A 24,388-nucleotide genomic window follows, 5' to 3' on the forward strand; every position below is an offset into this window, starting at 1 on the left:
CATCCCATGCAGTCTTTAAGGGCTGCAGTGGCCACTAATTAACCCTAGGGCCTTCCTTGGAATGAATCCCTATCTGTGATTTCATTTCTCCTATAAGATCAAGGAGAATATAAATCCATAGTAAAATGGCATAAAATGGGACGTGGCTCACTGAATGTAAGCATCATCACAGACAGTGAAATCAAAGGGGCTTTGTGACCTAACTGGCAAGAAGATATTCTTTTGGTGACTCATTCTATAAGTCTTATTTCATCTTGTAGGAACAAAAGAAAAAACATCTGCACAACTGGAGGACCTGGAGGAAGTAGATGAGTTGCCTACAGGTAAAGCAAGAGGCTCTTTCTAAAGCAACCAAATTGCTTTCTGGCTTCTGCCTTTTTCCTTGCAAGTGTAGGTGGGGATCACCTACATCATTTTTAGAACCAGTGCAAAATGAAAATTTGGAATCTTCTTTACAAGAAGCTGAGTAAAGTTTCATTAGGTAATGTTTCTAGAGGGCTTCCCTGGTGGCTCAAATGGTAAAGAAGTTGCCTGCAATGCAGGAGACCTGAGTTCGATCCCTGGGTCCATCCCCGGGTCCGATCCCTGGGTCAGAAAGATCCCGTTGAGTAGGAAATGGCAAGCCGCTCCAGTATTCTTGCCTGGGGAATTCCGTGGGAAGAGGAGCCTGGCAGGCTACAGTCCATGGGGTCACAGAGTAGGACAGGATGGAGCGACTAACACTTTCACTTTCAACGTTTCTAGTGGCACCATTTTTCTAAAATGCTTTAACTCTTCATACAAATTAGTTTCATGTATCTGAATCTAACTTTTTGAGACTTTTCGATCATTTTAGGTTCACAGAAAAATTCAAGAGAAGATGCAGAGGTTTCCAATACACCTCCCACTCCCACACTTGCATAACCTCTCTTCTTATCAACTGCCACATGAGACTGGTCTATTTCTCACAACTGACAAGCCCATATTAATGCATTATAATCGCGCAAAGTCTATAGTCTACCAGGATTCACTCTTGGTGTTGTACATTCTATGGGTTTACACAAATGTATAGTGGCATGTGCTCATGATTATAGTATCACAGAGAGTAGTTTCACTCCTGAAAATCCTTTGTGCTCTGCCCATTCATCCTTCCGCTCCCCTCAATCCTTGCAATCACTGGTTTTCACTCCCTTTGTAATTTTGCCTTTCCCAGAATGTCATATAGTTGGAATCATATAGTAGGCAGCCTTTTAGATTGACTTCTTTCACTTAGTATCATGCATTTAAGTTTCCTCTGTATTTTTATGGCTTGACAGCCCATTTCTTTTTAACACTGAGCAATATTCCATTGTTTGGATGTACCACAATTTACTTATCCACCCTCTTGTTGAAGGACATCTTGGTTAGTCCCAGATTTTGGTAATTATGAATAAAGTGCTCTAAACTCCCATGCTTTCTCTTAGCTTGTGGCAGCTGCCGTCAGTGTGTGGTGCTCCTTGGCTTGCAGACACATCACTCCAGTCTCTGCCTTGTCTTCACATAAAAAATTATTTCTCTCATATTTGTTATTACCAGGACTCAAAAATCTGAATACAAACTTTAAAAACATTACACACATTTAATTCCCTTTTCACTTTGAGGGAACACACAAGTGCAGTTAACCAAAAAATTGAGTCATCTCTTTCTATTTGTCGATCACCGTATATTTTTCCAAGCATTTTCCATCAGAGAAATTTATATATAGCTTACATTTTATCTGTCAGGCACACTAGATTATTTTAACAGGACATTGGATATTAGCATCTACATCAGTTATGACAATGGCTCCATATTAGAGCTTTGTATCCACGAGAGATTTCTGGGAAGAAGGGCAAAAAAAAGTGAAATGACAGTCCTAAAGGATCTGATCTTCAGAGGAAAAAATGCTGAATTATGTATCTGGAAACCCACAGAGGTAACAAGGGTACTTGGATGGTGTAGTACTGTGCAGGGCTGGGGCTGAGGCAGCTGCAGTTTGGGTACAGGCTGCAGGCTGCCTGGGAGCACTGTGCCTCCACCGCACAGAGGTAGGTGGCTGCGTCTTCCAGCTGGGAGGCTGTGATGTGTAGGGTACTATACCGCTCCTTAGAATTCACTGTGGAACTCAGCCTTTCATTTTGCTTCGTCCCTGAAGCTATGTAAAACAGCCTGGTGAGGCTGCCTCTGGGATTCTGCTGGAACCACTGCACACTGCTCACTGTGTCAGAAGAATTGCACCACAGAGTAGAGTTGGCTCCCTCCTGGAGGCTCAAGATTGAAGGACTCTGCTCCACCTTCACTCCCCTCACCCCTGCTTGGAAAGAGGAAAACAAACACATATGATTTCACTGGAGAGTCATGGATGGGTTTTCCAGACCAGGAAACTATCTGAGGAAACACCTGAGGATGTAGGACCCTCTAGGAGCTCCAGGTCAGCTCTCCTCCCCTCCCTCCCACTGACAGCTGTGGACACTCCCCAGTTCCCTGTCTGGGATGACCCCAACTCACAGCAAATCTGGACCCACAGAAACCCCAGCAGGGCTCCCGATCTTCTCTTCATGATCCCTTGCCCAGTTACTGAGGTGCCTTCACCCCTGCTCTGAAGAATATAGAGTCTTGGGGCCGGAGAAATTTTGTTCTTACTGTCAGTATGTTCCGCCAGAATCACTGAGTACCAATCACATCTGAGGTGAGGCAACTCACTTAACAGGAAACTCCACCCACAGTGGCCTAGTGAGACTGCAGTAAGGTCAGCAGTTTCTCCAAAATTGAGGTTTGGGGGGACAGTGCAGAGAAGTAAAAGCAATATTTCTGATATGTGAAGTTGTAAAGAATTTTTTTTTTCCTTAAAAGACTATATGTAAGAGAAGATTGTGGGATAGTGTGTGAGGAAAGGTAGATGATATTTCTAGAAGAATTGGGTCATGATGGATTATGTAGAACCTTGAGGAATTATAGGGAAGGATGACCCATTTTTCAAACTGCATAGTTTGGCAGAGATTTTGATAATTCAGTTATGTGAAAATGTTGATCAAGGAAAACTATCTGACATGTGCATTGTTTACTGCAGAAATAAATACAACTTCTTGAAATCATTTAGAAACCAAGATATATAGGCGGCCTCTGCACAGAAATGATTCCAATAAGAATTTGGTTGTTGAAAAACAGGACATGCGTATAATATTCCCTCTGCCTTAATTTCCACCTCTCCCTTCCTACTGTCCAACTCTTGGACACCCTGCTGACCTACATTTGATTCTGATCTGACCACACTTTTTTCCTCAAATTCAATATTGTCTTTCTCCTTTCCTTCTATTTTTGTTCCTTATTTTTTCCTCTTTTTATTCTTGTTCTTTCTACTCTCGAGAAATATATGAAAAGGTAGGAGGTCTGGGGTATTGGAATAATTTCTGGGTCAGTGGGTTTGGGGAATTCAGTCATAAAAATTTTAAAAATGAATAAAGGTAATGCAGATGTTTTCTGTTGAGCTTCCATGCTCTCAGATTTCAGTAGTATCCCAACTTCTCTACCTCTGAAAAATCATCCTCACTATGGATTTACAGAGGTAAGGGCTACAGCTTTCCAAACCTTATATAGAATAACAAAGCTGCAATCTGAGATTAACTTTAAACAAACACGGTTCCCCTCTCCCCACCTTTGCTGTCTAAAATTTGACCGTTCCCCATGCTCTCTGGGCTCCTCTCTTAACTGTTCTATCTTTGGAATCATCAGAAAAGGTCTTCATGTCTTGTAAAGCCTACAGTGCCCCCTAGTGGACTGAAACCCTCAACAAAGACCCCTTCAGACCAACAACTGCAGCATCTCAAATCCCCAGTCCCATTCACTGCATGCTTCCTGGTGAAGAAAGTGGTCAGAAAAAAACAGTCACTGCCTAGACTGAATGGAAACTAAAAATAAACTCTTACTCTTAAAATGTCATTTCATGGAAATTTATGTCTTAAAAAATTTTGATGAATTTCATCTTGTGCTTTTTTTTTTCGTTTCTTTACTTCAAAATAAATCCTTATTTATAGAATTTGTCCTGTAAATATGGTAATTTATTAAAAAGAACAAAATTTTGCCATTTTCAGTAACTGGGATGGACTTGGAGGGCATTATGCTAAGTGAAATATGTCAGAGAAAGATAAATACTGTATGATATCATTTGTGTATAGAATCTAACAAACACAATAAACTAGTGACTATAACAATAAAAGCAGACTCACAGAGAACAAACTGGTGGTTATTAGTGGGGGCAGGGCCAGTAGAGGGGTGTGGGTGTGGGAGATGCAAGCAATTGGGTACAAGGTCGGCTTAAGGATGTCTTGTTACAACACGGAGAATATAGCCAATATTTTGTAATAATTGTAAATGGAAGCTAACCTTTAAAACCGTTACACAGCCATTGTTTGGCTACAGTCCACAGGGTCACAGAGAACCAGACAGGCCTGAAGCACCTGAGCACACACACACACGAATGAGAGAAGCCAGTCTGAGAAAGCTGCACCATCTGATCCCACCTACATGATATTCTGGATGGAGCAAAGCTATGGAGACAATAGAAAGACCAGTGTTTGCAGGGGTTATAGGGAAGAAGGGAAAAATTTTTACAGAACGCTTTTAAGAAAAGAAAGCCTAAGCAATGAGTAAAAGTCAAAAAGTTTAATAGTAAAGTTTAACAAACTTGGGTAGCTCAGCTGGTAAAGAATCCACCTGCAATGCAGGAGACCCCAGTTTGATTCCTCAGTCGGGAAGTTCCCCTCAAGAAGGGACAAGCTACCCGCTCCAGTATTATTGGTCTTCCCTGGTGGCTTATACAGTAAAGAATCTGCCTGACCTGGGTTCGATTCCTGGGTTGGGAAGGTCCCCTGGAGAAGGAAATGGCAACCCCCTCCAGGATTCTTGCCTGGAGAATCCTGTGGACAGAGGAGTCCATGGACAGAGGAGTCCATGGGGTTGTGAAGAGTCGGGCACAGCTGAAGGGACCAAGCACAGCACGGCACATACAAAGTTTGGGGGAATTCTTTGTGTTGTTTTCAGTTCATCAAAGACTAACTTCCACTTTTATGCTGAGTTTAGAAAGTCATCATTGCTTGTCATAAAGAACTGTGGCGAGCACGGCTCTTCTCTGCTCACAGTGACCTCACTCAGGCCTCCTGTTTCAGTGCTCCCCAAAACCCTCAGCACTCACACATGTGCACTCATGGGGCAACACCGTCTTTCTGTTACTCAGAGATGATCGGTGCCTTGTCTTCTTAGCCTTTGCACAGGTGTTCAGCGCACATTGTGACGCATCTCACACGAGGTCGAGGTTTCTTCTTCAACTATTCTACAAGTCTTCGTTCTTCCTTACACTTCTCATCCTGTAAAATTGTTGACAGCACTCTGTGCTGCTAACTCCTTTTCTGTTCTCTGTATTTTCAGGTGTATACCCATTCTAATTTATTTACTATCTTTTAAATAGAGTTTCAGGGGGATAAAGAGATGAGTGTGAATAAAATCCTTTCCTCTCTTTCCACTGTTCCATCATGTATGAGATTCTGTTCCTCCTCCTTCATCCCTTCTTTCTCTATTAAGAATGATAACTTGTGGAGGCTGTGGCTCTCCTGTCACCTCTCATGCCATGCTCTGTCGGGAAGACATTGTGCAGACCACACCTCATCTGGCACACTTTGGTTCTGTGAAAGTATACTGAGGCCTAGTAACACCCACCTGGGTGACCTGGAACAACTTGTGGAAGCAGCAGAACATGCAAAACACCACTTCGTTGCTTATGTGGTTTACCTTGAAATTACTTTGACCCTGGAAAAGGAACTATTGGTGTCAGAGAGTTTTCAGTTTCACTAATGAAGAGTTGAGTATGGGGAATATTCACTTCTTAAATAGACCCCACTCCAGTACTCTCACCTGGAAAATCCCATGGACAGAGGAGCCTGGTGGGCTGTAGTCCATGGCGTCGCGAAGAGTCTGACACAGCTGAGCGACTTCACTTTCACTTTTCACATTCATGCATTGGAGAAGGAAATGGCAACCCACTCCAATGTTCTTGCCTGGAGAATCCTAGGGACAGCGGAGTCTGGTGGGCTGCCATCTCTGGGGTCGCACGGAGTCGGACACTACTGAAGCGACTTAGCAGCAGCATTCTTATGCTTTAGCCATTTGTATGTTTTTTGTATGAACCAGAGACTAAGAGACAAACAACCATAGGCTCTGCTGGAACCACATGGATCCAGGCCCCATTGCTGCTCAGAGTTTGTGGTCAGCTCGCCCCGCAGTTTCCCTCACTGTGTCACTCAGAGCACAGTGGTACACAGCCGAGTCTGACTCTTGGACTGAGGCTTTCTCCAAGTGGAGGGAAGTGGTTTTTGCATTGTAAGTGGCTTCAAAACCTTTGTTGGTTCCCTTGTCGTTGGCCTTCGTGGCTTTCAGGAGGAGCTGTGGACCTTCTCCAGGATACTGGACATATCAGAAAAGAGTGGGGTATACCGGTGACTGAATAAGTACAGTTCACAGTCAAGGTAGCCCCTTCCAAAAGGGTCACTTGGCCGTCCATCTGGCTCACTGAGTCTCCACGGGTTTGTCCTAGGGGGAAATAAGAGAGTTCTCTGTGATCTTGGGCATAAAACTCTGGGATAAAATTACACTTCAAGGTTTTGTTGACATAACAGAAGGATCCAAATGTTTAGAGGCGTTTTTCTTCCCCAGCAGGAAGAGTATCACAGTCACTAAGCCTGGAGAAGAGCTCATCTCTAGAGTGTCTCCTGAATAACGTTCTTGACTCTCAACATGAAGAAATGTTGAAGTCACAGTGACAGTGACGTTTAGTTTCAGTGAAGTTGAGGCACACAGGAAATGTGTCTGTTAGGAAACTGCACCCTCTGGTGGACAGGTTCAGAAATGCGATGCATGTATAATGGAAAGAAAGTGAAGTCTCTCAGTCGGGTCCGACTCTTTGAGACCCCATGGACTGTGGCTTGCCAGGCTCCTCCATCCATGGGATTTTCCAGGCGAGAATACTGGAAAAGAATCCTGGAGTGTGTTGCCATTTCCTTCTCCAGGGGATCTTCCTGATCCAGGGATCGAACTTGGCTCTCCCACACTGCAGGCAGACTCTTTACCAACTGAGCCACCAGGGAAGCCCAGTATCCTGGTCTCCTCCCTAAATTAGAAAATGTTATCCTTGACTTTATCCATGAGGCACATATCAGTCTCCAGGTGCTTGGAAATCTGATCAACAGCTGTCAACACTTCTCAGGTCTGTTTTCTTCCTAGGATACTACCTGACATGGAAGTTCTTTAACAAAGCATTCCAGGTATTTTTGTAGCTGAGAAGATATCAATTTTCTTAAGAACTTTAATGTAGTATTTTATATTCTCATGGATCCATTGTGGGCCAACCTATAATCCACTGACTGTCAGAAGAGTTTGTGGCTGATTAGAGAGGAAGTAATAAGAAGCTAGATCATTATTGAGTGAATCTCTGTTTTCAGCATTGTACCTCAAGTTATAGAAGAGTGACTGACAATTATTTGCTGTTTAGTTGCTGAATCAGTCATGTCTGATTCTTTTGCAACCCTAAGGACTGTAATCCACTAGGCTCCTTTGTCTGTGGGATTTCCCATTCAAGAATATTGGAGTTGCCATTTTCTTCCCCAGGGGTTCTTCTCAACCCAGGGATCGAACCTGAGTCTCCTGCATTGGCAGGCAGATTCTTTACCACTGAGTCCCCAGGGAAGCCCTGACTGATGTTTATTACATGCTCACTAAATATTTGCTATACCAAAAAAATTAATGAATAAAGGGTCTTTGATTGTGGAATCACTACTACTTGAAATAAAATATTTTCTCAGTCCTAAAATAACATCATTTGTAAGAAATGGTATCTTTTTAATAAAAATTTTTAAGGGGAAAAGTCACACTGTCTTATCAATAGTCAAATAACCCTGAATTTCAGAATCATTAAAATGTGAAAACAAAAGAAATATCATAATTGAAATGATCAAATCCTTGTAGAATTAGCTAAGATCAATATCTTATTCCCCTTCTTCTTCCTTGACTCTAAGATAAGAGGGTTGGCCTATGTAAATCAGACAAGTACTAATCCTATTATATATTCTAAGTTGATATCTAGCCTCAAAGATACTTTCTATTCCATCTGCCGCATTTTGTTGCCAAACTTGAACCAAATAATTTTCCCCCAGTGTTTGAAACCCTGAAGATGTAGATTTGTGTCAAAAGCTCAGAGCATGAGTTAGGATGCTCTTCTTTCCCAGCTTTTCAAATTGTTAAAGACCTCTCAGCCAATATTCACATGACAGCTGAAAGTAGAATTAATGAGTGAATGACTTAAAATTACACGTTCTGGGCCCACCAATAAGTTTATGAATCACATTATCCAGAGTTGAGGCCCATGAATCTGTAATTTTTTAGAGCTCCCCAAGAAGTTGGGTTGCAGCCAGTCCGATGTTGGTTCACAAGTTTTCATTTGGGGCAGATGTCCTAGATCGAGGTAGCTGTCAAAGATCAGGGCAACAGGATGTTCCCAGGATTACAAACATACTCAAAACTTCTCTTTTTGAGTACCAGCAGCAAAAACAAGCACTTCTTTAGCTCTCTTTTTATGACCATTCATTTTATAAAACAAAACCTCTGAGGAGTATCAGGATGAAGTTTTAAGAGGCAGTCATCTTCTGTAAAGCCCTGTAACCATAGATCCCTAAACACACAGATGGAAGCTTAGCCCATTCTGTTTCTGGGAGTTCACTCTTCTCAGATTCACATCAAGGAATTTCATGAGTCCAGAGTCAGCACATGAATCATTTCCCAAACCCAGATTTAAATTTGAAAAACCATGCTTGATACTGCTTGGATTCACATATCCCTTCCTTTCTTCCCCACCTTCCAAATCACATAATGAGAAACTGCCTCAAAACTATGCCAGAAAGAAATTCTGGAAAATCAATTACAAACTTCTGCTCTGGTAGGTGGGTTTCCCTGGTGGCTAAGATGGTAAAGAATCCGCTGGCAATTCTGGTGTATAGAAAGAATACAAACTAGGTTGTAATGATGTAGGACTGGAAATAAATGTATAGCACACGGATGCAGATAGTTGTTACCTCTACTTTAAAAAAACATAGTTTAAGGCCAATGAGTACATATAGGAGAAATATTTTTGCATTTCTGGGTCATAAAAGAAGACTTCTATAACACTGAAGAAAAATATTTGCTTTATTTGGATTTTAATGGCTTTATTAATACATAGTTCTCTTTAAAATAAATTGTACCTCCTTAACTTAATAAGACTGACATATGTATATACTTGTGAAACCATCACCACAATCAAGATAATGAACAATACGTCACCACAAAAGTTTCCTCTTGTCTCTTTTTAGTCCTCTCAGCCCTCTCTTCACTTCCTACTCCCATTTTCAAGCAACATTTCTCTCATAAAATAGTTTGCATATTCAGTAATTTCAAATAAATGGTATGATATGTGCCTTTGATAGCTTCATTCATTCAGCATAATTAAGATTCTTCCATGGTTATTATAATCATGTTTCATTCCTTTGTATTGCGGAGTAGTATTCCATTATATGGATATGATTTATCTGTAGGTATGTTTATCTATTCACCTATTGATGGACAATTAGGTTAGTCCTAGTTTGCGGCTGTTACAAATAAAACTGATATGAACGTGTGTGAATAAGATTTTTTATAGTCATACTCTCATTTCTCTTGGGTCAATATCTGGGAGTGGAATGACTGGAGCCTATGTTAGGGATATATTTGACTTTGTTTAACTTTCATTTTTTTTTCTAGTAACATTTTTGCAAATTCCCTTGGATTTGACGTTCAGATAATTACGCTGTCTGTGACTAAAGGTAGATTCACTTTTTTCCCAAACAGTGTGAGTTTTGTTTCTTTCTCTTGCTTTATTGCACTGGCTAGGACCCTTAGTACAATATTCAGTACAAGTGGTGAGAGTCAAAAGTCTTCCCTTATTCCTGAAATTTTAAGGAAAGCATTCAGTCTTTCACCATCAGGTGTATTTGATGTAGATTTTTTGTAGAGGATCTTTATTAAGTTAATGAATTCCCTTAAGTCCTAGTTTGCTGGGAGTTTTTAATCAAAAATAGATACTAAGTTTTGTCCTATGGTTTTTCTGTACCTATAGAGGTTACTGTCATTAATCAATCATCTGTGACTTGTTAATCTCTGTGGATACATTACTGATAAATTGTCACAACAAAATATTAAAGAAGATGGATCTTACAAATATTAAAACAAAGCTATCTAGAAACTTTATTTATTTATTTATTATTTAAATTTTGTTTTTTTACTTTACAATACTGTATTGGTTTTGCCATACATTGACATGAATCCACCACAGGTGTACATGAGTTCCCAACCCTGAACCCTCCTCCACCACCGTCCCCATATCATCTCTCTGGGTCATCCCAGTGCATCAGCCCCAAGCATCCTGTATCCTGTATCGAACCTAGACTAGCAATTCATTTCTTACATGATAGTATACATGTTTCAATGCCATTCTCCCAAATCATCCCACCCTCTCCCTCTCCCACAGAGTCCCAAAGTCTATTCTTTACATCTGTGTCTCTTGCTGTCTCGCATATAGGGTTATCATTACCATCTTTCTAAATTCCATATATATGTGTTAGTGTACTGTATTGGTGTTTTTCTTTCTGGCTTACTTCACTCTGTATAATCGGCTCCAGTTTCATCCACCTCATTAGAACTGATTCAAATGTATTCTTTTTAATGGCTGAGTAATATTCCATTGTGTATATGTACCACAGCTTTCTTATCCATTTGTCTGCTGATGGACATCTAGGTTGTTTCCATGTCCTGGCTATAACAGTGCTATGATGAGCATTGGGGTACACGTGTCTCTTTCAGTTCTGGTTTCCTCAGTGTGTATGCCCAACAGTGGGATTGCTGGGTCATATGGCAGTTCTATTTGTAGTTTTTAAGGAATCTCCACACTGTTCTCCATAGTGGCTGTACTAGTTTGCATTTCCACCAACAGTGTAAGAGGGTTCCCTTTTCTCCACACCCTCTCCAGCATTTATTGCTTGTGGACTTTTGAATCGCAGCCATTCTGACTGGTGTGAAATGGTACCTCATTATGGTTTTGATTTGCATTTCTCTGATAAGGAGTGATGTTGAGGATCTTTTCATGTGTTTGTTAGCCATCCGTATGTCTTCTTTGGAGAAATGTCTATTTAGTTCTTTGGCCCATTTTTTGATTGGGTCATTTATTTTTCTGGAATTGAGCTGCATTAGTTGCTTGTATATTTTTGTGATTAGTTGTTTGTCAGTTGTTTCATTTGCTATTATTTTCTCCTGTTCCAAAGGCTGTCTTTTCACCTTGCTGATATTTTCCTTTGTTGTGCAGAAGGTTTCAATTTTAATTAGATCCCATTTGTTTATTTTTGCTTTTATTTCCAGTATTCTGGGAGGTGGATCATAGAGGATCCTGCTGTGATTTATGTCAGAGAGTGTTTTGCCTATGTTCTTCTCTAGGAGTTTTATAGTTTCTGGTCTTACATTTAGATCTTTAATCCATTTTGAGTTTATTTTTGTGAATGGTATTAGAAAGTGTTCTAGTTTCATTCTTTTACAAGTGGTTGACCAGTTTTCCCAGCACCACTTGTTAAGAGATTGTCTTTAATCCACTGTATATTCTTGCCTCCTTTGTCAAAGATAAGGTTTCCATAGGTGTGTGGATTTATCTCTGGGCTTTCTATTTTGTTCCATTGATCTATATGTCTGTCTTTGTGCCAGTACCATACTGTCTTGATGACTGTGGCTTTGTAGTAGAGCCTGAAGTCAGGCAGGTTGATTCCTCCAGTTCATTCTTCTTTCTCAAGATTGCTTTGGCTATTCGAGGTTTTTTGTATTTCCATACAAATTGTGAAATTATTCGTTCTAGCTCTGTGAAAAATATTGCTAGTAGCTTGATAAGGATTGGATTGAATCTGTAGATTGCTTTGGGTAGTATTCTCATTTTCACTATATTGATTCTTCTGATCCATGAACATGGTATATTTCTCCATCTATTAGTGTCCTCTTTGATTTCTTTCATCAGTGGTTTATAGTTTTCTATATATAGGTCTTTAGCTTCTTTAGGTACATATATTCCAAAGTATTTTATTCTTTTCATTGCAATGGTGAATGGAATTGTTTCCTTAATTTCTTTTTCTGCTTTCTCATTATTAGTGTATAGGAATGCAAGGGATTTCTGTGTGTTGATTTTCTATCCCACAACTTTACTATATTCATTGATTAGTTCTAGTAATTTTCTGGTGGAGACTTCAGAGTTTTCTGTCTAGAGGATCATGTCATCTGCAAACAGTGAGAATTTTACTTCTTTTCCAATTTGGATTCCTTTTATTTCTATTTCTGCTCTGATTGCTGTGGCCAAAACTTCCAGAACCATGTTGAACAGTAGTGGTGAAATTGGGCACCCTTGTCTTGTTCTTGATTTTAGGGGAAATGCTTTCAATTTTTCACCATTGAGGATAATGTTTGCTGTGGGTTTGTCATATATAGCTTTTATTATGTTATGTTCCTTCTATTCCTGCTTTCTGGAGAGGTTTTATCATTAATGGATGTTGAATTTTGTCAAAGGCTTTCTCTGCATCTATTGAGATAATCATATAGCTTTTATTTTTCAATTTGTTAATGTGGTGAATTACATTGATTGATTTGTGGATATTGAAGAATCCTTGTATCCCTGGGATAAAGCCCACTTGGTCAGGTGTATGATCTTTTTAATGTGTTGTTGGATTCTGATTGCTAGAATTTTGTTAAGGATTTTTGGATCTATGTTCATCAGTGATATCAGCCTGTAGTTTTCTTTCCTTGTGGCATCTTTGTCAGGTTTTGGTATTAAGGTGATGGTGGCCTCATAGAATGAGTTTGGAAGTTGACCTTCCTCTGCAATTTTCTGGAAGAGTTTGAGTAGGATAGGTGTTCGCTCTTCTCAAAATTTTTGGTAGAATTCAGCTGTGAAGCCGTCTGGACCTGGGCTTTTGTTTGCTGGAAGATTTCTGATTACAGTTTCAATTTCCGTGCTTGTGATGGGTCTGTTAAGATTTTCTATTTCTTCCTGGTTCAGCTTTGGAAAGTTGTACTTTTCTAAGAATTTGTCCATTTCTTCCACGTTGTCCATTTTATTGGCATATAATTGCTGATAGTAGTCTCTTATGATCCTTTGTATTTCTGTGTTGTCTGTTGTGATCTCTCCATTTCATTTCTAATTTTATTGATTTGATTTTTCTCCCTTTGTTTCTTGATGAGTCTGGCTAATAGTTTGTCAATTTTATTTATCCTTTCAAAGAACCAGGTTTGGCTTTGTTGATTTTTGCTATGGTCTCTTTTGTTTCTTTTGCATTTATTTCTGCCCTAATTTTTAAGATTTCTTTCCTTCTACTAACCCTGGGGTTCTCCATTTCTTCCTTTTCTAGTTGCTTTAGGTGTAGAGTTAGGTTATTTATTTGACTTTTTTCTTGGTTCTTGAGGTATGCCTGTATTGCTATGAACTTTCCCCTTCACACTGCTTTTATGGTGTCCCACAGGTTTTGGGTTGTTGTGTTTTCATTTTCATTCATTTCTTTGCATATTTTGATTTTTTTGATTTCTTCTGAGATTTGTTGGTTATTCAGAAGTGTGTTGTTCAACCTCCATATGTTGGAAGTTTTAATAGTTTTTCTCCTGTAATTGAGATCTAATCTTAATGCATTATGGTCAGAAAAGATGCTTGGAATGATTTCAATTTTTTTGAGTTTATCAAGGCTAGATTTATGGCCCAGGATGTGATCTATCCTGGAGAAGGTTCCATGAGCACTTGAGAAAAAGGTGAAATTCATTGTTTTGGGGTGAAATGTCCTATAGATATCAATTATGTCTAACTGGTCTATTGTATCATTTAAAGTTTGTGTTTCTTTGTTAATTTTCTGTTTAGTTGATCTGTCCATAGGTGTGAGTGGGGTATTAAAGTCTCCCACTATTATTGTGTTATTGTTAATTTCCCCTTCCTACTTGTTAGCATTTGTCTTACATATTGTGGTACTCCTATGTTGGGTGCATATATATTTATAATTGTTATATCTTCTTCTTGGATTGATCCTTTGATCATTATGTAGTGGCCTTCTTTGTCTCTTTTCACAGCCTTTGTTTTAAAGTCTATTTTATCTGATATGAGTATAGCTACTCCTGCTTTCTTTAGGTCTCTATTTGCGTGGTATATCTTTTTCCAGCCCTTCACTTTCAGTCTGTATGTGTCCCTTGTTTTGAGGTGGGTCTCTTGTAGACAACATATATAGGGGTCTTGTTTTTGTATCCATTCAGCCAGCCTTTGTCTTTTGGTTGGGGCATTCAACCCATTTACATTTAAAGTAATTATTGATAAGTATGGTCCCGTTGCCATTTACTTTATTGTTTTGGGTTTGGGTTTATACACTTTTTTTTGTGTTTCCTGTCTAGCGAATATCCTTTAGCAATTGTTGGAGAGCTGGTTTGGTGGTGCTGAATTCTGTCAGCTTTTGCTTGTCTATAAAACTCTTGATTTCTCCTTCATATTTGAATGAGATCCTTGCTGGGTACAGTAATCTGGGCTGTAGGTTATTTTCTTTCATCACTTTAAGTATGTCTTGCCATTCCCTCCTGGCCTGAAGAGTTTCTATTGAAAGATCAGCTGTTATCCTTATGGGAATCCCCTTGTGTGTTATTTGTTGTTTTTCCCTTGCTGCTTTTAATATTTGTTCTTTATGTTTAATCTTTGTTAATTTGATCAATATGTGTCTTGGGGTGTTTTGCCTTGGGTTTATCCTGTTTGGAACTCTCTGGGTTTCTTGGACTTGGGTAATTATTTCCTTTCCCATTTTAGGGAAGGTGTCAACTATTGTCTCCTCAAGGATTTTTTCACGGTCTTTCTTTTTGTCTTCTTCTTCTGGGACTCCTATAATTTGAATGTTGGGGTGTTTCATATTGTCCTGGAGGTCTCTGAGATTGTCCTCGTTTCTTTTAATTCGTTTTTCTTTATTCCTCTCTGATTCATTTATTTCTACTATTCTATCTTCTATGTCACTAATCCTATCGTTCACTAATCCCTCATCTTTGTCTTGGATCAAGTATGCATGTAGCATGATGGCAAATGACAGCTGCTTCTCTTCAAGGTCACCCACTATTGTGAGACTGAAGGAGATGAGGGACAGACAAGTCTTTGTGGGTTCCAGTTGTCCTCATAGTTCAAGTATGACTTTATGTGTCACAGTTTGTCCATGCTTTTGTCCCCATCAGACTTTCCTTTACAAATGTTACCCTCAGTTCAGTTTTGTTCAGTTCAGTTGCTCAATTGTGTCCGACTCTTTGCGATCCCATGGACTACAGTATGCCAGGCTTCCCTGTCCATCACCAACTCCCAGAGCTTACTCAAACTCATGTCCATTGAGTCAGTGATGCCATCCAACCATCTCATCCTCTTTCATCCCTTTCTCCTTCCGCCTTCAATCTTTCCCAGTTTCAGGGTCTTTTCCAAAGAGTCAGTTCTTCGCACCATGTGGCCAAAGTATTGGAATTTCAGCTTCAGCATCAGTCCTTCCAATGAATATTCAGGACTGATTTCCTTTAGGATGGACTGGTTGAATCTCCTTGCAGTCCAAGGGACTCTCAAGAGTCTTATCTAACACCACAGTTCAAAAACATCAATGTTACTCTAAGCTGACTTAAAGTGAATTCAGGCTCAACACCAGATATGAAGATAACGACTTTGTACAGACTCGTCCACCAGCTCTAGCCATTGCCTGAGTTCTAATCCCTAGAACTAATCTCTTATTCTACATCACTCATGGTTCTGCTTTTCTGATCGTGCCCTGACACAAAGTCTAAGAGGAAACAACTAAGGAAATAGTTTTGATGGTGATTCCACACAACTAGACCCAGTTTTGTGATGAAATAAAACTGCCATTTTAAAATATTATGGGGCAAGTTTTCAAATTTAGACAACTTTACACATGTTCTTTACAGTTCATTTAAAGTCAAAAATTCAAGTGGAGAATATAGTAGTAGAAAATTACTCTGGACACCTGTTTCCAAATAACGTAGAAAGTGCCTTTAACTAGAACTAAATCTTCTGATCCAGACCACAACTTAAATAACCACAGGACTGTCATTTCTTGTCTGGGTTCTGTGGGTGTGCATTTAAACTGGGGTCCTGCAGCAGGGGGGCTCTCTTTTACTAAGTTCCAGGGTTTTTGTACAGCTTTTCCTATTACTTCAAGCACTGTGCATCACAGAGAGCACAGAAGTACTTTCCAGAGTCTTCCAGTTGTAAGGCTGAAATGGTGAGGCTGATGGATTTATCTGCTTTCTTAAAGTTTATCGAGTAGCGGTCTTTCATTGCATTTGTGACTAATGAACCCTGACGAATAACGTAAGTCATCTGTCCACTAGGAAGTTGCTTGTACCAAAACAGGTAGTAAGCGCTCCAGCTTGTTTCATACCGACAATTCAGGGTGACTGACTGCCCCACTTGGCTGGATACATCTGACTGGTCTTGAGTAACTTTCTGGGCCACACCAGATCCTGTGGGAAAAAAATCAGAAAATAAACATGAGGCAATGAATAAAATAGTGTAGGAGTTATTTAGGATCCAAAAACAAAAAATTGAAATCCTAAGACGCTTGCTTTTCTCCAATCCTCCTTTCCTCCCCAAGTCCCTGTAAAGCTCCATGTGCCTGTGTGCAGTCCTTTCACCCTGAACACGTGCACCCACATTTGGAAGCCTCCCTACCAGAGAAGGTGAAGGCCAGGAGCACCCAGGGCAGACTGGAGAGTGGCATGAGGCACGGATTCCCCTGCACAAATGTGCTCCGTCCTGCCTCAAGCTGAGACCTCAGTGTCTTTGAGTACCCGGCGGCAGCACATATACACACTACCCGGTACCCGTGTGACTTCCCGGAACAGGAAGTGGGGGCTGTCATGTTCATAGACCACGTGGTCTGTGCACACACAGGAAAAAGTCTGGCTCACCACAAGCCTTTACTTTATCTGCTTGTCTTTCCTTGGTTATTAAATCAGGCAGATTCTGAAACAAGGCATGAAAAAAGCAATCAGTATTTAACTTTGAGCAGAGGAGAACTGAATATTAAGCAAGTTGACATACATTGATAATTATTCAGCAAAATAGTTTTGCCATCCTGTTTAAGATATAATTTACTATAGCCTATGAAACTTTCTGTAATCTGCTAACAGGTCGTTCATTTAGCCTATTCTTACATTTCTCCATCCAGAATGTAATGACTCTTTTAAAAAACTTGCAGATCTTAGGCTTCTTGGTGAATGGAAATTTTATTCAAAATCATTAATGTATCTCTGTCTTTGTATTAAGTTTTGTGACTCTATTTAGGTTACTCAATAAATAAAATTACTTCACCATGAAATGACCAAAAAATAAATCAGTCCATCTGTAGAGTCTATTCAGTTTTAAATTTTGAATGAAATTATACAGGAATAAAACATTCTTTTGAAATTTGAAATTGAGTCTTATTTATTAGACTTTGAGGAAGATCAGGATATTCAGTCCTGTCCCCTCCACAAGTAGAACTGCATTTATTAGACCGTGTGTCCTGGAATTGTCCTGGTGTCACATTTTCTATGTCATTGGCCCAAAGTGTTCAGTCTCACTTCTTGGTAGCTCATTATTTTTCTCTTTGTAAAATAAATTCAAAATAAGTATGTCAGATCTTTCTGTGACATAATGCTGTAATGTTCTCCTACAAAGCCTGGTATCTACAGGTTTTAGACACTTTTTCGTTGTTGTTCACTCACTAAATCGTGTCCAAACTTTGTGACCCCACGGACTGCAGCACCCCAGGCTGCACTGTGCTTCAGTATCTCCCAAAGTTGCCCTAATTCATGTCCACTGAGTCAGTGATGCTGTCTATCCACCTCATCCTCTGCTGCTCCTTTCTCCTTTTGCCTTCAATCTTTCCCAGCATCAGAGGTTTTCCAAAGTGTTGGCTCTTCACATCAGGTGGCCAAAGTATTGGAGCTTCAGCTTCAGCATCAGTCCTTCCAGTGAATATTCACGGTTGATTCTATTAGGACTGACTGGTTTGTCCTCCTTGCAGCCCAAGGGATTCTCAAGAGCTTTCTCCAGCCCCACAATTCAAAAGCATCAATTCCTCAGCATTCAGCCTTATTTATGGTCCAGCTCTCACACCACACATGACAACTAGAAAAACCATAGCTTTTACAGACCTTTGTCGGCAAAGTGATGTGTCTGCTCTTTAATATGCCATCTTAAGGTTCTTGGGGGCACAAATGTTTAAGAACCCACCTGCAAATGCAGGAGACATAAGAGATGTGGGTTCGATCCCTGGGTCAGGAAGTTCGCCTGGAGGAGGGCATTGCAACCCACTCCAGTATTCTTGCCTGGGCAATCGCATGGACAGAGGAGCCTGGAGGGCTACGGTTCATAGGGATGCAGAGCTGAACACGACTGAAGCGACTTAGCCCACCTCCAGGTTTGTCATATGTTTTCTTCCAAGGAGCAAGCATCTTTCAATTTCATGGCTTCAGTCACCATCCATAGGGATTTTGGAGCCCAGGAAAGTAAAATCTGTCATTACTTCTACTTTTCCCCTTCTATTTGCCATGAAGTGATGGGACCAGATGCCATGATCTCAGATTTCTGAATGTTGAGTTTCAAGCCAGTTTTTTCACCCTCCTCTTTCACACTCATCAAGAGGCCCTTTAGTTCCTCTTCACTTTCTCGAGTGGTATCATCTGCGTATCCAAGGTTTTTGAGATTTCTCCCAGCAATCTTGATTCCAGCTTGTAATTCATCCAGCCCAGCATTTTGCATGTTACACTCCGCATATAAGTTAAATAAGAGGACTGGCAATACTCCTTTCCCAATTTGGAATCAGTCATTTGTTCCACGTCCGGTTCTAACTGTTGCTTTTTGACCTGCATACAGGTTTCTCAGGAAACAAGTAAGGTGGGCTGGTATTTTCATCTCCTTAAGAATTTTCCAGTTTGTTGTTATACACACACAGTTTGTAGTGTAGTCAATGAAACAGAAGTAGATGCTTTTCTGGAATTCCTTTGCTTTCTCCATGATCCCATGGAGTTTCTGTGTTAAATAAGTTCACATTCACAGTTTCCATGGATTAGGATGTGAATGTATATTTTGGGGCCCACCTTCTAACTCACTATAGGATCTTTAATGTCTTTGAACTGTTGCCCTGCAGTTATATAAATGGTAGACATCTCAAAACTTCTTTAAAGTCAAAAGTAAATCTGAATCTGAATTACTTTATATATAGAAACAAAAAGAGAAGCAGGTTTAGGATGTAATGGAAAAGGAAAATCCCATGAGTTAACAAAGCTCTTTGAAATGCACATCATTGGGATAACTTTTCCTTTTCAGGCATGTTGGGTTTGAACTCCAAATGAAGACAAATCTAGGAACGCTATGCTGGTGAAGGCTCCACTCCTACCCTAAAAGAGCAATGGGTCTGGAGCAGCACTTGGGGATGCTTTACAAGTTTCCTGGTCTTCATGCAGATCAGGAGCCCTGCCACAGTTTACACAGAAGGATGTAAAACCAAGACAGAATAGTTACCCACTGGAGAAGGTTGCTCTTTCCCAACTCACACCATCGTATTTGCCATAGCCTATCTCCGGGTCTTGTGCTGTGAAGGAGATATTTGCTAACGAAAAGAAGGGAACCTGACCATGCGTTGGCTTGTGGACTAAAAGGAATCTCTTCATGCCTCGTAGGAAACAGTTTGAATGAATATAAATATAAGATGGCCCTCAGTAGCAAATATTCTTGTCAAACCATTTTAAGAGGGGACCAGATTCAAGAATATTTATAATTAAAAGTTAGCAATATTATCCTCTAAGATTTTGCAAAACCAATACAATATTGTAAAGTAATTAACCTCCAATTAAAATAAACAAACATATATTTTTAAGAAAAGAAATAATGTTGCTTGAACTGGGCTGTAAAGGTTGAGTACATATAAATGTTTTAAACAAGTATTTGGGAAAAACCATTCTGACCAAAGAGGACAGTATCTGCAAAGGTTCAGGTTAAGGAAAGAGCTTAATACTAGCATAAATGGTTTTATTTTAAAGTGGCTGATGTACATCTAGAGTATGTGGCAGAAAAGGGTGAATGAGAAAACTAGAAGTAACAGGGAAAAATTGTACATTGCCTTGTAATTCTTAATACAACATTTGATCTTTACAATTTCTAATGGTTCCTCATTATTGAAAGATGAGCAGGAAGTGAACTAATTTTATATGTTATTGTTGTTGTTATTGTTGTTATTGTTGTTCAGTCGCTAAGTCATGTCTAATTCTTTGTGACCCCATGAACTGCAGCACGCCAGCCTCCTCTGTCCATGGGATTTCCTAGGCTAGACTACTGGAATGGGTTGCCATTTCCTTCTCATATATATATATATATATATATACTCTGTGGTCATGTAGAAGTCAGATTCAAAGAGTTGAGAATAAAGGCAGGAAGAGAGTGAAGAGGCCTTTGCAGTTATCCAAGTGAGAGTTGCTAAATGCTTGGATTAGGGGAGCTGCAAGGAGTATAGAGATGAGGAAGTGGATGTGGGTGCTATTTGAGAAGTAAACTGACATGACCTTGATGATTATTAAGGTCTATGTGCTTCATTAGTGCTCTGGTGCCAGTTTGCCACAAGGAATGTATTTATTCTATCAGCTCATGTGGAAACTAGTGGTCAAAGTTACCTCCAGTGACCCTACTCCCTGATATCTGGGACCTTGTGTAGCCCCCGCACACACTGAGGCCAGGCTGTCTGCACGACTTACTGTAGTAAATAGATGAGCAGAAGTTCACATCATGCCAGTTCTGAGGCGAGAAGTGGCGACTCTTTGGCAGTTGGCACTTCTGTGATTTTGGAAGCCCCGAGGCACAGTGTAAGATGCCCAGCTTCCTCAGGGCCACAGAGAGACCACATGCATGGGCCCTGGTCAGTCCTGAGAATGTCTGAAGAAGAGACGAGCCTGGGCCTCTGAGATTTCAGCTGAGCCTCAGCTTCCAGTCAACCCCACTAATTAAGTGAGTAAATTGAGGGATTCCAGTACAATTGAGCCCCCTTTCAACACATGGAGCAGAGGTATCATGAGATAATTAATCAGTAAGTTTTGAGGTGGTTTATTGTGCAGCAAAACACAGTGACACTAAAGCCCATGAAGAGAATCCTGCTGGAGACTTGTGAGATATTAGCAAGAAGAAAGTGTGCTTTTCCTCTCTCTGATTTCTGATTGTCTCTAAGAGCTAGACCTGAAACATCTGTCTGTTTCACCAAACTTCATTTCACGTGTGGTCTAAGTGCTCCTGCCTTAGCCGAGAAGATTAGCTGGTGATGCTCAGGTGTGATGAGAGCCTTGGGCCCCACAGAACAGGAGCAGGTGGTTGGTTGCTCATGTTGGGGCCCTAGAGTAAACAGGAAGATGTGAGCTTTCCTTGTTCAATTTGATTTTTATATTTCACTCATTCTTCTCACTCCATGTGACTTAAAAAAATGAGGGACTATTTAAGAGGTCAGATCTGTGTCTCTATAACTAACATAACAAATAGAATATTTTCAATATCAAATCCATTTGAGAACCCAAAGAAACTGAAAAGTTTGGTGCATGTTTGCTTGGTTACATATGACTTTCATAAAGGCACAGGTATTTTTTAAGGAATCTCATTTCCATGTTTACATTTTCCCCATGTTTATAAGAGTAGATTTTCCAAGTTATGTGCCACTGCATCCAGGAATTGATTACGTGTGTGGAAAGTGCTTTATCTCCTTACCTCCTTAGGTGAGGAAGAACCCAGGGAATGTGGAATCACAGGTCAGTTTCAAGCAGCATTCTGTATTGAAGTGCTGTACAAATGTAATCAATTTCTATATGCTCTTTGGTATGAAAAATACATGAAGCACTGTGTCGCAGCAACACACAGTATAGACAAATTTTGTCCCTGCTTTTTCTCTGTGCTTTTTGTTTCTGCCAATTCAGAGTTAGCTAAAACACAGGGTCTTCACTGATAGTATTAGAAATTTCTTCCATTGATCTTTAGGCCAATAATGTTGAAGATCCAGTTTGGGAAGTCGACCAGCAGCTCTTTTTTTGCACCTTGTTTAATTCCATTAACACTACTGTACAATGAAATACAGGTTCACCTCATTCACTTCTGTGCTCTGCCTTCCAGTTCTATGCACATTCATATAGGAAAATGGGTTCAACTATATCCAATCTGATGGACAAATAGATTCATTACTGCCTTGTGAATGACCTTTGAAAAAGAATTCTTTCACATGAACGTCTCTTAAATAGTTTCGGTCTGAGGGATTTGTATGCAAACCAGTATTGTTTTCATAATATGTATTATCTTTCCTAAACATAATGACACTAATAAATCTTTTAAAATATGAATTTATGAAAGAGAGAGAGCCCAATAGCACCATAATTCAGGAGGCTGGACAGAAGCTTGATATTAATTACTATTGTGTATGGTGGGGAGAAACCTGAAAGCATAAGCTATAAGATGAAGAGGCCCAGATGCAAATTAATCCGTGTTGACAAACCCCAGAAAGACACCAGAATTAGCAGCCTGTGCCAGAGGAGCCTGGTGGGCTACCGTCCGTAGCGTCACGCAGAGTCGGACACACCTGAAGCGACTAAGCAGCAGCAAAGCACCAGTGCGGAATTAAGTGAGAGTGTTAGTCACTCAGTCGTGTCAAACCCTTTGTGACTCCATGGATGATAGCCCACCAGGTGCCTCTGCCCATGGAATTATCCAGGCAAGAATACTGGAATGGGTAGCCATTCTCTCCTCCAGGGGATCTTCCTGACCCAGGGATTGAATAGGGCTCTCCTAATTGTGGGCAGATTCTTTACGGTCTGAGCCATCAGAGAAGCCCAATATGGTATTAAACTGGTGGCTTATTTGGAAATCTGTAAAATGAGCACAGGATCAGATAATTGATCAGCTTCATATACCTGGAAATTACTAAGTAAGAAACTCAGATCCTGCAGTTCAGTTACTTATTCATTATCACAGTTACAATATAAACTGGGGGAGAGACCAAGTTGAGTAGTGAGTTTCCCCTATCAATGCTTCTTCCAGATATCACAGTGATTTTTAAAAATGCAAACAACCACACAGTAAAGAAATGACATACAGATATTCATGTGGCGGGAAGTTTGACCTAAAGCAAACCAAAATCTCCAACGAGTTAAATGAGACAGAATTGACTGTTCTGGTATAAACCATGCAGACTTCCATGCCAGATGTGTGAGACAGCATATCCCCATATTACATTCATGCACATAAGGAAATACCATAAAGACTAGCTCTTAGGATGTAGGAATAGTGAAGGGTAAATATTACCCAGGAATAACCATATTATTTTAGATAGGTTTGAAAACTATCTAGTTTACTTGGAATCACAGGAAAAGAGGAGCCTAGGAATTGGAATCAATCATATGGCCAATATACTGGTGGTAGTGGAGACTAGTGATGTTTAGGAACAGTCCAGTTAGTTGAGGGAGCTACAGTGACTGGAATGCCTGTTTATCTATGTTTATATTTCCCCCTGATTACTGAAAACACTGTCTTTCATTGAATTTCCCTTTTCCTCCTGACAATGGCTCTTCCTCAACGCTGGTCCCAGAGCAGCAGCAGGCATGGGTTTGGGTATGGGCTGCAGGGGGCTTAGTGGCACTGTGTGGAGGCACAGAGGTAGGTGGCTGAGTCTTCAGGCTGGGATCCTCTGACGTGCATGGAGCTGTAGCCCTCCTTAGTATTCAGAGTGACTCTCACTCGTCCTTGCTTCTTTTCATCCCCATTTACACTTATTACAAACAGGTTCTTGGGGCCCTTTGCAGGTTCCCATCTGTACCAGTGTAAAGCATAGAAAGAGCTGGAAGGGAAACTGCAGGTGAAATTGGTGCTCTCTCCTTCCTGAACCCACAGCAAGGGAGGACGCTGTTCCACAGTCAAGAGGCTGCTCACTCCTGTTCAGAAAGACAAGGTCACACATAGAAACTGATTTCTCTACAGTGTTCATTGCCTTCACACATTCCCAAATATTAGAGTCTTGAGGTGCCTGACTGCATCTCCATCCCTCCCCATCACCACCCAGATTGTTCAGAATGTCTTCAGCAGCCCCAGGACTTACGGCCAAGATGAAGCCACAAGATCAGCCATGAGGCTGGTAAAGGGTTCCTCTCCATTTATCCTGATCAAGTATCCTCAGCAGAGGAACATTCTGCAGCCTAGATCTGTGAAACATGCTGGTTCAGAAAATAGGTTTCTGTACCTGGT

The 24,388-nt window shown here is 40.3% G+C and overlaps 1 gene segment (V, D, J or C); it reads right to left on the bottom strand.

Moving 5' to 3' along the window:
* Window positions 1-16,291: 16,291 nt before the first annotated feature.
* On the bottom strand, window positions 16,292-16,862 carry LOC128054687 (T cell receptor delta variable 1-like). The segment is given in 2 exon segments: window positions 16,292-16,605; window positions 16,814-16,862. Coding segments are annotated over 2 exon segments (363 nt in total).
* Between the last annotated feature and the right edge of the window lie 7,526 nt (window positions 16,863-24,388).

The sequence above is a fragment of the Budorcas taxicolor genome, chromosome 10 (assembly GCF_023091745.1).
Source record: "Budorcas taxicolor isolate Tak-1 chromosome 10, Takin1.1, whole genome shotgun sequence".
NCBI classification, from domain to species: Eukaryota; Metazoa; Chordata; class Mammalia; order Artiodactyla; family Bovidae; genus Budorcas; species Budorcas taxicolor.